The sequence below is a fragment of the Leucopleurus acutus genome, assembly GCF_964270905.1.
Source record: "Leucopleurus acutus genome assembly, chromosome: 6".
Classification (NCBI taxonomy): domain Eukaryota; kingdom Metazoa; phylum Chordata; class Mammalia; order Artiodactyla; family Delphinidae; genus Leucopleurus; species Leucopleurus acutus.
Window position 1 is genome coordinate 64,396,454 of NC_139149.1, and position 11,544 is coordinate 64,407,997.

General features: G+C 41.7%; 1 protein-coding gene across 1 annotated transcript in view; it reads right to left on the reverse strand.

The window, feature by feature from the left end:
• Positions 1-11,544, reverse strand: part of TTN (titin) — a 279,002-nt gene that overhangs the window by 20,002 nt on the left and 247,456 nt on the right. The window contains exons 155-167 of the mRNA XM_082841571.1: positions 10,807-11,103; positions 10,111-10,698; positions 9,715-10,017; positions 9,301-9,597; positions 7,651-7,938; positions 7,239-7,538; positions 6,530-6,832; positions 6,135-6,440; positions 4,265-6,031; positions 3,651-3,944; positions 2,656-2,943; positions 2,239-2,538; positions 73-2,139 (exon numbers count right to left, since the gene is read on the reverse strand). Coding sequence (XP_082697697.1) covers positions 73-2,139; positions 2,239-2,538; positions 2,656-2,943; positions 3,651-3,944; positions 4,265-6,031; positions 6,135-6,440; positions 6,530-6,832; positions 7,239-7,538; positions 7,651-7,938; positions 9,301-9,597; positions 9,715-10,017; positions 10,111-10,698; positions 10,807-11,103 — 7,398 coding nt within the window. The remainder of the gene's footprint in view (positions 1-72; positions 2,140-2,238; positions 2,539-2,655; positions 2,944-3,650; positions 3,945-4,264; positions 6,032-6,134; positions 6,441-6,529; positions 6,833-7,238; positions 7,539-7,650; positions 7,939-9,300; positions 9,598-9,714; positions 10,018-10,110; positions 10,699-10,806; positions 11,104-11,544) is intronic.

Genomic DNA, 11,544 nt, shown 5'->3' on the forward strand with positions numbered 1-11,544 from the left:
ATACAGTCTTATAAAATTCAGGGGAAATATTTAATAATAGAGACTTGGAAATATGATTTTTATTTTTCTTACCAAATGGATGCTCAGCAACGATTGGTGCTGATTCCAGAGGCTTGCTGACACCAAATCTGTTCTCTGAACTGACACGGAAAGAATATTCCATGTATTTTGTGAGATGAGTGACTTTAATCTGAGTGCGCTTGACGCTGGAATTGACAAGCTGCCAAGCTGTTGTACCTGACTCACGCTTTTCAACTATGTAATTAGTAATATCGGTGCCTCCATCATCTTTAGGTTCAGCCCATGACAGGATGCATGATTCAGCTGAGACAGATGAGACTTCAATGGGGCCAGTTACTGGACCTGGCCTTCCAATGACCACAACTGTGATGGTAAATGTTTTGACACCAGCTGTATTTTCCAGGGTCAGGAAGTACCTTCCAGAGTCACCTCTCATGCTGTCCTTTACAGACAGGGTGGTTCTGTCTTTTGTTGTTGTGATACTCACTCGATCTGTCTCCTTAAGTCTCATTTCTTCAAGCTTCCATGTTACTTTGGGGGTGGGACGACCACTGATTGGCACGTCAATGGTAAACGTGCTGCCTGCTTTGCAAGTTATGAGCTGATTGGTAATTCCAGTGAGATCAGCTGTGGGCTCAATTTGAGGCTCCTTGATGATGACAGAAGAGAAGGCTTCCCTGGGTTCACTGTAGCCAGCATCATTCTTGGCCTTCACGCGGAATTCATATTCAGTGTTCTCAGTGAGGTGCTCCACCGTGAAAGTCAGCTGTTTGGTGTGACCAGCTTCAACCCAGAAGTCAGATCCCTTTTGTCTCATTTCGAGCAGGTAGCCAGAGATGCGGCTGCCTCCATCATGGTCAGGTTTAAGCCAAGCTAAGACCACAGAGGATTTGCTTGTGTCAATGACATCAAGTCTCTTTGGTGGAGCAGGCTGTTCTGTGGCTACCATTGGTTCTGGCATTTCATAGGGTTCACCAACACCATACTCATTTTCTGCAGAAACACGGAAATAGTATGGAACGCCTTCTACCAGGTCGTTGACCTTGAGGATCTGACGAGTGCATTTTTCACTGACTACCTGCCAACTACGGCGACTGGCTTCTCGTTTCTCTACCACGTAGTGATGGATTCGGGCACCCCCATCAAGGAGAGGGGCATCCCACATCAATGTAACAGATCCCCGGGTCACATCCTTGAAGGTAATTGGGCCAGGTGGGCCTGGAGAGTCTAGCACCTTTACGGTGAATGTGATTGACTTACTACCGCTGTTGTTTTCCACAGTAAGGGTATATTTCCCTGCGTCGTTTCGGTTGCAGTTTTCCACGGTGAGGGTGCTGAAGGAGTCTGTTGTATGGATATCAGCCCGAATGCTAAGGTTAGAGTCAGGTTTGCTCCACACAGCTGTCGGAGTCGGTCTACCCTGATAGGCAATGAAGAGGCGAATACTGGCCCCAGCTCTCACAATATGAGTCTGCTTGAAGTTGGCATCGATGTCTAACTCAGGAGCTGATAATCGGTCAACTGCTTTAATGGTGCCGGTCACTTCACAGCTGTCTCCTTTTCCAGCACCATTGACAGCACTAACCCGGAATTTGTATTCTGCACCTGCTTGTAGATCAGTAACTGTATATCTTGTTTTCACCCATCCTTCTGTATTCACCTTGTGCCAGTCTCCTAAGTCAGCTTTGCACATTTCAATAATATACCCAATTATCTCCATCCCTCCGTCAAACACTGGCTTAGACCATTCTAAGCTCACAGTTGTCTTTGATGTGTCTGTCACTTTGACCACAGTGGGAGCACTTGGTGGGTTGACTGGCTCTCTACATTTGATTAGTCTTGAGATACCACTTGCAGGTCCTACTCCTGCAGCATTTTCAGCCATGACATGGAATTCATATTCATTGCCCTCTGTCAGACTGGTGACTTTGAATCTTGTCTCAGAGATTGGTCGTTTGCTGATCACTTTCACCCATCGTGTGCTTTTCTTTTCTCTCCTTTCAAGGATGTACTGTTGAATTTCACTGCCACCATCTGATTCTGGCCTTGCCCATGTCAGGGTAATGCTATTGCCTGTTACATTACTAGGTTCTGGAGTGCCAGGGGAATCGGGAGTAGCTGTAAAATGAAAACAAAGAAAGAAATAAACCAATTAGACACATTTGCTTGGAAGTTAACCTTATGACGTAGTACCACTTAGTAAAAATGGTCGCTTACTGTACTGTATTTGAGCAACCACTGGGTCAGAATCCAGTGGCCTGCCAACACCAAACTTGTTGACTGCAGAAATACGGAATTGGTATTCATTGCCAGTTATTAGTTTAGTGGCAGTATAGCTGAGGGCTTCACAATTATCCTCAATTAGCGCCCAAGCAAGTCTGCTGGTTTCCCGTTTTTCAATGATGTAGTGCGATACGGGAGCACAGCCGTCATTGAGTGGAGCATCCCACCACAAGGTCATCTTCTCGCCAGTTATACTGGTGAATCTTATTGGCCCAACTGGTTTTCCTGGTGTATCTATAAGAAAAAGGTTCCAGAGTTAGTTTCTCTCTCCTTGTCCATTAAAATGCAATCAGGCATGTCTTTAATCCAAGTCCTGTACATTGTAAGATTAAGAAGCTATTTTATGAGTACCTTGTACTTTCACTGTAATTTCTGCTTTTGTGGAGCCAGATGCATTTTTGGCTTCCACTGTGTATACACCACGATGGTCCCGAGTAGCATCTCTAACAAAGAGGCTGGTGGATCCAAGGACATCGGTTATTTCCATATTCATCCTCTTCTCAATTTCTTCTCCATCTTTGAACCAAGTTACTCGAGGTACTGGCCGTCCTTGCACCAAAGCTTTAATTCTAAGGCTCTCTCCAGACTTAATAGTGACACCATCAAAGTACTCAGGGCCAAACTCTACAATTGGTGCAACTATAAAAGAAAGACAATATGCATTAGTTTGGCTTAATAAAGACTTAAATAAGCATGTTTTTCATTAGCACCATATCATAAAGCCTGAAAGGGTAATGCTTATACCAAAGGCTATTTTGAAAGGATTGATAGTTGAGAATTTAGACTATGGGGTTAAACATTTGCATATTATTAGGTTATCGCCTTTGTTATATCTGTCATGTTATTAATCTTGCATTTCCATTTGTAAAAAGAGAAATGAAACATTTACGGATCATTTACTTCCTAATACTAATGCATATTCAAACAAGTTCCTGTGCGGGGCCATCAGCTGCACTCAGGCAAGGTGATAATTGTGCTGTTGGACCTGTGTTGTGTTTTAGTAACTTCGGTCGAGAGGGACAGTTATTCTTGGGACCTTTTTTTTTTTCATTTATTATAAATGACTGAAATCACAAAGCTAAAAACTCATTCCCACTTGCATGCTATTTATATGGAAATGAAATAATAGACGTGGTAAAAAGAATTGATGCTAATTACATTTTTTTCTTCTCTTCATCTGAAAGGTAGAAAATCGAATTCATCCACCTAACAACCTTTGGTAATCTGTATGAAACGTTGTTTCTCTTCCCATTTTTATAGACCAGCCCCCCCCCCCAAATATATATATATATATTTAAAAATGTGAATGCTCTTAGTTACATTGGAAATTGGTTGTAAATGCTTACCATTTTCGTCCCTTGTCATAATAACGCCAGAAGACTGTGAGGGCGGGCTTATGGTTCCAACAGCGTTTCTTGCAAGTATTCTGAACTCATATCGATCCCCAGGACTAAGTCCTGTTGCCGTGTACTGGCATTCGCTGACATCACTAAAGTTGCATCTGGTCCAGCGATCGCTCCCTTGCCGTTTCTCGATGTTGTAGGCGACAATCTTACTGCCTCCATCACGCAGTGGTGGGTTCCATTTCAGAGTGATGGTTTCCCGGGTGACATCAATGTAGTCAGGAGTGCCAGGTGGGTCTATAAATTAGATGCAAGTTAAAGGCATCGTTATTTCTGTAATCAACTCTTAATCTTCAGTGGAAGGAAAATAAATAAATCCCCCAAACTCATTTTAGCCATTAATTGCAATTTTTTTTGTATCAGAGGCTTTAAAAAAAGAATTTTAAATTGCTCTTTTAGACTGATTTAAAATCATCCCCCTTGCTTTACCTGACCAGCTCTCTAGTGACTAGGAAATATGTGAGAAGGTGATACGTGGAAGAAAAGCAGTGTTTGAGTTGTCACTAACACATTCAGTTGTGGAATTAAATATATTTGAATAATCCTCAGTCACTTACCTACTGGGGAAACAGCTAAGGTAAATTTGCTTGGGTCACTAGGTGAGCTTAGGCCGGCAGAATTTTCAGCGTATACACGGAACTGGTAATCCAGGCCTTCCATTAGTCCAGTAGCTCTATGTTCTCTTGCAGATATTGGTGATATGTTAATTCTTTGCCACAGGATGCTATTTCTTTCTTTCTTTTCAACATGGTATCCAGTAACTTCTGAACCGCCATCATAAACTGGAGCATCCCAAGTTAGGGACATGCCATCAGAAGTCACATTGTATGTAACTGGCTTTCCTGGGGGGCCAGGAATCCTGAACTGGTGTTTTGCCACAATGATGTTTGAGTCAAGTGGCTGACTGACTCCATATCTGTTTTCTGCCCTAACTCTAAACTGGTATTCAGCATCTTTGACTAGATTAGGAACTTTGAAAGTTGTCCGGGCAACACTGGAACACACCATCTTCCAATTAGTTTGTGAAGCTTCTCGCTTCTCAATGCTGTAACAGGTAATTTCTCCTCCTCCATCATCATCGGGCACATCCCATGATATGATGACACTGTCAGCCTTGATTTCATCAAATCGAATGGGCCCTTTGGGCTTTGATGGTGGGCCGAGTGTGATGATTGTAATGGGAAATGAGTTTCGACAAACTGCGTTATCGAGAATAATGGTGTATTTCCCTCCATCCTCCTTCTTTGCATTCTTAATACTCAAAGTAAGTTTGTTTTCAGTTTTACTCAAACGAACACGTTCGCTTTCTTTCAACGGCAGACTGTCTTTCAGCCAACTGATAGATGGTTTGGGTTTTCCTTTATAAGGTAACTCGAGGTGCACATTATGCCCAATTCTCACAGTGACTTGTGCCCCAGGGATTTCTGACAGGTCAACTTGCGGTGGAATTACAAGTTCTTTCACTGTAATTGGCCCAATAGTGACGCCGTCACTCAGTCCTTTCTCATTTCTGGCAGACACTCTGAATTCCAGGACTGAATGTTCCTTGAGTTGGCTAACCTCAATTTCACACGTCTTACTTACGCCAGCATGTGACCATGTTTGTTCGCCTTCACCTTTCCTTTCCACAGTATAATCTGTGATGACACTACCACCATCAAAGTCAGGCTTGGTCCAGCTCAGGGTAACAGATGTTTTTGTTGAGTCTTTCACTGAGAGATCGCGTATAGGAGCTGGTACTTCGGCAGCCTTCACTGGCTGTGTAGTTTCACAGGGTTCCCCGATTCCAATTTCATTTTCTGCAAGAACTCTGAAGAAGAATGGAGTTTTCTCTGACAAATCTGTTACCTTAAAGGATGTGCTAGAACACTTGTGTGACACTGAAGACCATGTTCTCTTGGTGGCATCTTTCTTCTCAATGATGTAGTTAATTATGGGAGATCCTCCGTCAATGAGAGGAGACTCCCAGAGCAGTGTGACTGTGCCTCGAGAAACATGTTTAATCTGTAGTTTCTGGCAGGCAGCTGGTGTATCAAGCACTTTAACGCTCACAGTTGAAGACGTTGGCTGACCAACGCCATTTTCTATTGTGAGAATATATTTGCCCGTATCATTGCGAGTGACTTGAGGAATAGTGAGTAATGAAGATGAATCAGTGTTTTGAATGCTGTATCTGGCATCACTGCCAAGATTCTTCTCGTCTTTTCTCCATGTGACAGTAGGTGGAGGTCTGCCTTTGAAGGGAATCAACACTTGTACGTCTTCACCAGCTTTAGCTATGATGGAGGTCCTGAAAGCCACATCTAGGTCGATCTCTGGTTCCTCTGTAGACATAAAATGGGCATATACAATGAATTTTAAAGCAAGGAAATGAGTGATTTCCTCTATTAAAAAAATAAAAACACAATCATACCAGTAGGTACGTACCAAGTATATCTTTGGCCTGTACGGGTTCAGTCATTTCTATAGGTTCCCCTTGTCCGGCACAGTTTACAGCGGATACCTGGAAGTAGTAATTGACTCCAGGTTTCAGGTTAGATACCACATACTCTGTAGTTCTGACCTCTCCTTTTGTAGAGACAACAGTCCATTCCTCTTCCTCTCCTTGTCTCATGCCAACAACATATCCAGTAACAGCACTGCCCCCATCGTAGACCGGTTTACTCCAGCCAAGAGTGATGGATGATTTAGTTGAATCTTCAATTCTTATCTTAGCCGGTGGGCCTGGAGGATCTGGCATGGCCAATCACAGTACCGTAATTACATAATCGTGTACAGTTTGGTGACATGAAAGAAGACATAGGTGAAGACACCACACTTACCAATAGGATCAGCAGCTTTGTAGAAGTCAGATGGTTCAGAAAATGGACCCTGTCCAGCAGCATTTACAGCACAAACTCGGTATTGATAGTCACTGTGTTCCATGAGTCCTGTCACTTTCTGTCTGGTGTCACGGATAGTCTCCTTTAGGACTTTAAACCATCCCAGACTCTTCTTGTCTCGTTTCTCAAGGAAATAGCCGCTTATGTCACTACCACCATCTGCAACTGGCCTGTTCCAGACAACAGTCATCGAATTCTTGGTTATCTTTGTCACCTCTGGCACGCTCGGAGGCCCAGGTGTGACTGTTTAGAAAGGAAGAGGAAAATGAGTTCAAAGGATCAACATTACTGATAAATTCTACCTTTTAATCTTCAAATCCTATCTAAGAATATTAGTTTCATTTATTATACTTTCTACCTGGTGAAAAGGATGATAATGAGAAGCAATATGATGAACAAGAAAATAAAAGTCAATCAAGCTCTGAAAACATATTCATAAGCTAGCAGAATAGTATGTATGTATGTATGTATTTATTGGCCGTGTTGCATGGCTCGAGGGATCTTAGTTCCCCAACCGGGGATCGAATCCGTGCCTCGGCAGTGAAAGTGCCAAGTCCTAACCACTGGACCACCAGGGAATTCCCAGTTTATATTTATTTTTAAATTTTCAAGTATTTGATTTTAGTTTTCTAGTGAAATCATGTCTCACCAAATGCATTCTTTGCTACCACTGGGTGAGATTCCAGTGCATCACCAATTCCGTATTTGTTCACAGCGCGAACCCGGAAGATGTATTCATTTCCTTTGATAATTTTGGTGGTCGTAATGATGTACTCTTCCAAATTTTCAGACACCATAGACCACACGACGCGGCTTGTCTCACGCTTTTCCACGATGTAGTGAGTGACTTTTGCACCGCCATCATCCGCTGGAGGCTGCCAGCGAAGAGTTATCTTTGTAGCAGTGACGGTCTTAAATTCAATTGGTCCACCTGGAGGTCCTGGTTTGTCTGTGAATGAAAAAACAAAATGGTATATTAGTAAATTTTAAAAGGCTTCTAATTTAAAATCATTAAGTTTTAGGCAAACAAAATATGATGTGGGCCCGTATTCACCACCTACCAAGGATCTGCACTCTGATGGTGGCTGAGGCTGAGCCTATGGCATTCCTTAGTTTTAATTCATAGCTTCCACTGTTAAGGCGAGTTGCATCTTTGATGAGTATAGCTGCAAGGTCAGTGGTATTTTCGACACACACCAGTGCACTGGTTTGTAACTCTTTATCATCTTTATACCACTCAATTGTAGGCTCAGGTTTGCCAGAAATGCCAGCTCTGAGCTTCACAGATGTACCTGCTCTGTATTTGACAACTTCTGTATATTCTAGAGGCAAATCAATTACGGGTCCACCTTCAAGAAAAACAGATGAGAAATATTTAGAAAATCACAAGGATGAAATGAATAATTGCAGCAACTTCAAAGTAAGCTCATTGGCCTTTATTAAATAATACACACGAAGTAGTTCTAATATTATTTATATTTTACATTTAATTTTACAAGCCACTCTTTTATCACAGATGGGGAAGAAAGACTGTGAGTAAACTCTGTACCCCAGTGACACTGCACTAATTGCACAGGGACTTAAATGCCTTTGAAATGTATTTTAACATCTATCAGGTGTTTTATTCCAGTGATGCAATGGGATATGGCAGTGAGAGCATCATTGCAGAAGCTGAATTATATGTTTTCTTTTATTCTAGTTCTCCTTCCTCTGACTACCTCTGATTCTTTTTATTTTCCCTTCCCAGTTCGCTGGTATCCAAGTGGGGGCATTTCACATCAGACCCTTGAATTCTGAATTATCTACTCACAGAGCTGTAAACTTCCCTGGACTGATTTTCTGCCAGGCTGCTTAAAATTTTTGAGAAACAGAATTAATTTGACTTGCTTCACAGTCTCACAAATACTGACTCAGTGTCTACAAAGCCTGGTTCATAAAGAGAAGCCCTGGGATTCTCAGCATGAGGATGGGAGTGGATACTTTTGCCCAGATACCATCCTTGAAAATGGGGACTTTTAGAAAAAGTGTCGCAGGGTACCTAACTCTCATGAAATTTTAATTTTCAAAGCACTGTTGAGTTGAATGTGCCACTTATTTTCCAGAATGGTCAAGTATGTGTATTTTGGACTGACAGCCATGTAGAGAGAATTCTGGAGTCTGTCTGTTTGAATACCCACCCTATTGTTAATGAGCTGCTTGATATTGGGGAAGTTATATAAGTGCTCTAAACCTCAGTTTCTCTTCTGTAAAACGGGCTTATCTTAAGGCTGTTAGAACTAGGGGAGAGAATTCATGGAAAGTACCCAGTAAATGTTAGCTGCTGCTAATATTATCATCATTAATGCCTCTGTTTAGTCTTTCACTTATTTCAGAGGAATATTCTCTGGGCATTCAACCATGGTCTTAATTATTGATGCTGAAAATTTTAAATAGAAGAGTGAAAACACCAACTCATGTAATCAAAGCATCATAAAAGGTTGAAGTCAGAAAGCCCTTTAGGTATCCTGTAGTCCAAACCTCATGTTTTACAGTTACGTCAAGAGGCCTGGAGGGGTTATGGAATTTTCCTACGACTCACAGCTAATTCATAATTTCTTCTAAAAATCTAACAACGTACATAGTAAAAGTTATCCCACAGATTAGGACCACAAAAGTAAGACAAAATACTGAGTTAAATTGCTGTTGGGATTCAAACCGCTAAAAATGCTTACCATAAGAATCGATGCATGTAATGGGGCCTGCAACCTCGGACGGATTGCTGATGGAACCGATAGCATTTCTAGCAAAGACACGGAATTCATACTGGGAATTCTGAGTCAAGCCAGAGACGGTGAGTTGAGTCTCGGTAACGTTGGTGAAGCTGGCCTTGGCCCATCTGCCATCTGCAAGGTCTCGTCTCTCAACAATGTAGCCTGTAATCTTGCTTCCTCCATCATAAGCTGGTTGTTGCCATGAAAGGTTGACAGAGTTCTTTGAAACATCAGTGATACGGACATTTCTTGGGGGTTCTGTGGTAATGACAGGAAGCAGATTAGTGGCACTTATTTCAACATTATTTTGCTTTGCAGAAAGAAGGTTTGCATTTTTAAGTAGTGAGAACTGTCCTTCTAATGACAAGTACATACCGCAGGCATCAATGGCTAGGACTGGTTCTGAAGGATGGCTGGGTTTTCCAATACCAGCAGCATTTTCTGCATACACCCTGAATTCATAGACAAGTCCAGCACTGATGGTTGTGACTGTGAAGTGAGTGGTGCGGATGACCATTTTGTTGGCTTTCTGCCATGAGATAGTGTTTCTGTCTTTCATTTCCAGGTGATAGCCTATAACTGCACTGCCTCCATTGGACACTGGTTCATGCCAGCCCACGGTGATACTTTCTCGAGTGACTTTAGTGACCCATGGTGTAGATGGCGGTCCAGGTGTTGCTACAAAAGAGAGAAATCCCACAGGTTAATACAGACATTTAAAACATTTATGTATATGGAAACCTGGGATCTTTGAAAAGTTTGACAACTTACTGTATGGTAGTTTGACAACCACACAAGCCGAATCTATGTGATCACTGATGCCAAAGCGGTTTTCTGCCTTGATGCGGAATTGGTATTCTTCTCCTTTGGTCAGCTTCATGACCTTAATCATGGTTCTTGCAACTGTCGCAGACACTTCAGTCCATACTGCAGTACTTGTCTCTCTCTTGAGTACAATGTAATTGGTAACCTGACTTCCACCATCATACTTAGGTGGCTCCCATTTGAGAGTCACGCTCTCTTCAGTTACATCACTAATCACAACAGGGCCAGTTGCGGGACCAGGCCTGTCCAGTATGATGATGTTAATGAAAGCTTTGGTTGTTCCACTGGAGTTGGCAGCAGTGATCTCATATCTTCCAGCATCAGCAGCAATGCTTTCTTTGAGATTGATGGTCAGGTTCTCAGCAGTAATTTCAGTGTTAAATCTCATGGTTGCTTTCAGCGGGACGCCATCTCTTGATAAGGTCACTTTGGGCAGTGGTTTTCCAGAAATTGGAATATCAACTTTAAGGTTTGAACCAGATCTAACATAGACGGTATGACTTGGGAAGTTCTTCATGTCAATTTCAGGTGGTTCTGAAAAATAAGAGTATGGAAGGTGAAGGTGAAAACCGTTTTATTGCAAATTAACTTAAGTCAATGCAAGTAATTTCAAATTTTCCTTCTGCATAAAATTAGACATACCTAGCTGCTCCTTTACAAGGACAGGAAGCAGAAGTTCTCTTGGGTCACTCAGACCAGCTTGATTTTCAGCAAACACCCGGAAAAAGTATTCAGAATTCTCCCTCAGACCAGAAATGACATGATGGGTTGACTTTACCACTGCACATCTCACCCAATTTTTCTGTCCTTTTTCTAGTGCTTCAATGACATAATGTACAATTCTGCTTCCACCATCATGTTCTGGCTTCAACCAGGCCAGGGAAACACTATCTTTGGATACACTTGTTACTCCAAGTTTTTCGGGTGGGCTTGGTTTTTCTAAGAAAGTAAAACATCAGAAGAAAGAAGTTATTACAACATTTTTTCCCCACATGTGTTCTTCCTGCATTGTGAAAAGAAAGATTTTTAAATGAAGGCCACAGAGTTACTTTTATTTGACTCTTTCTTACTTTTTATATGATCAGTTTGGCTTCTGAGCCAAGCAAAACTTTCCCAGGCTTTGTCATTTTATGTTATAGCATGTCATAGCATTCAAATCAAGTAAGTGTCAAATGACCAAATAAAATGATTAAATGTATCCCAAATTTATCATGGGTGTAAAAACGAGGAATGAGATGAACAATCTTGTAAGAAACACTATCATACAATTTCTGCACACACACTATATATGTTTATATATATATATACATATGCAGTCAATTCAATTATACTTAAATTCAGAATACATTATCCAACTCCAGCTATGTAAATTTCTACTTT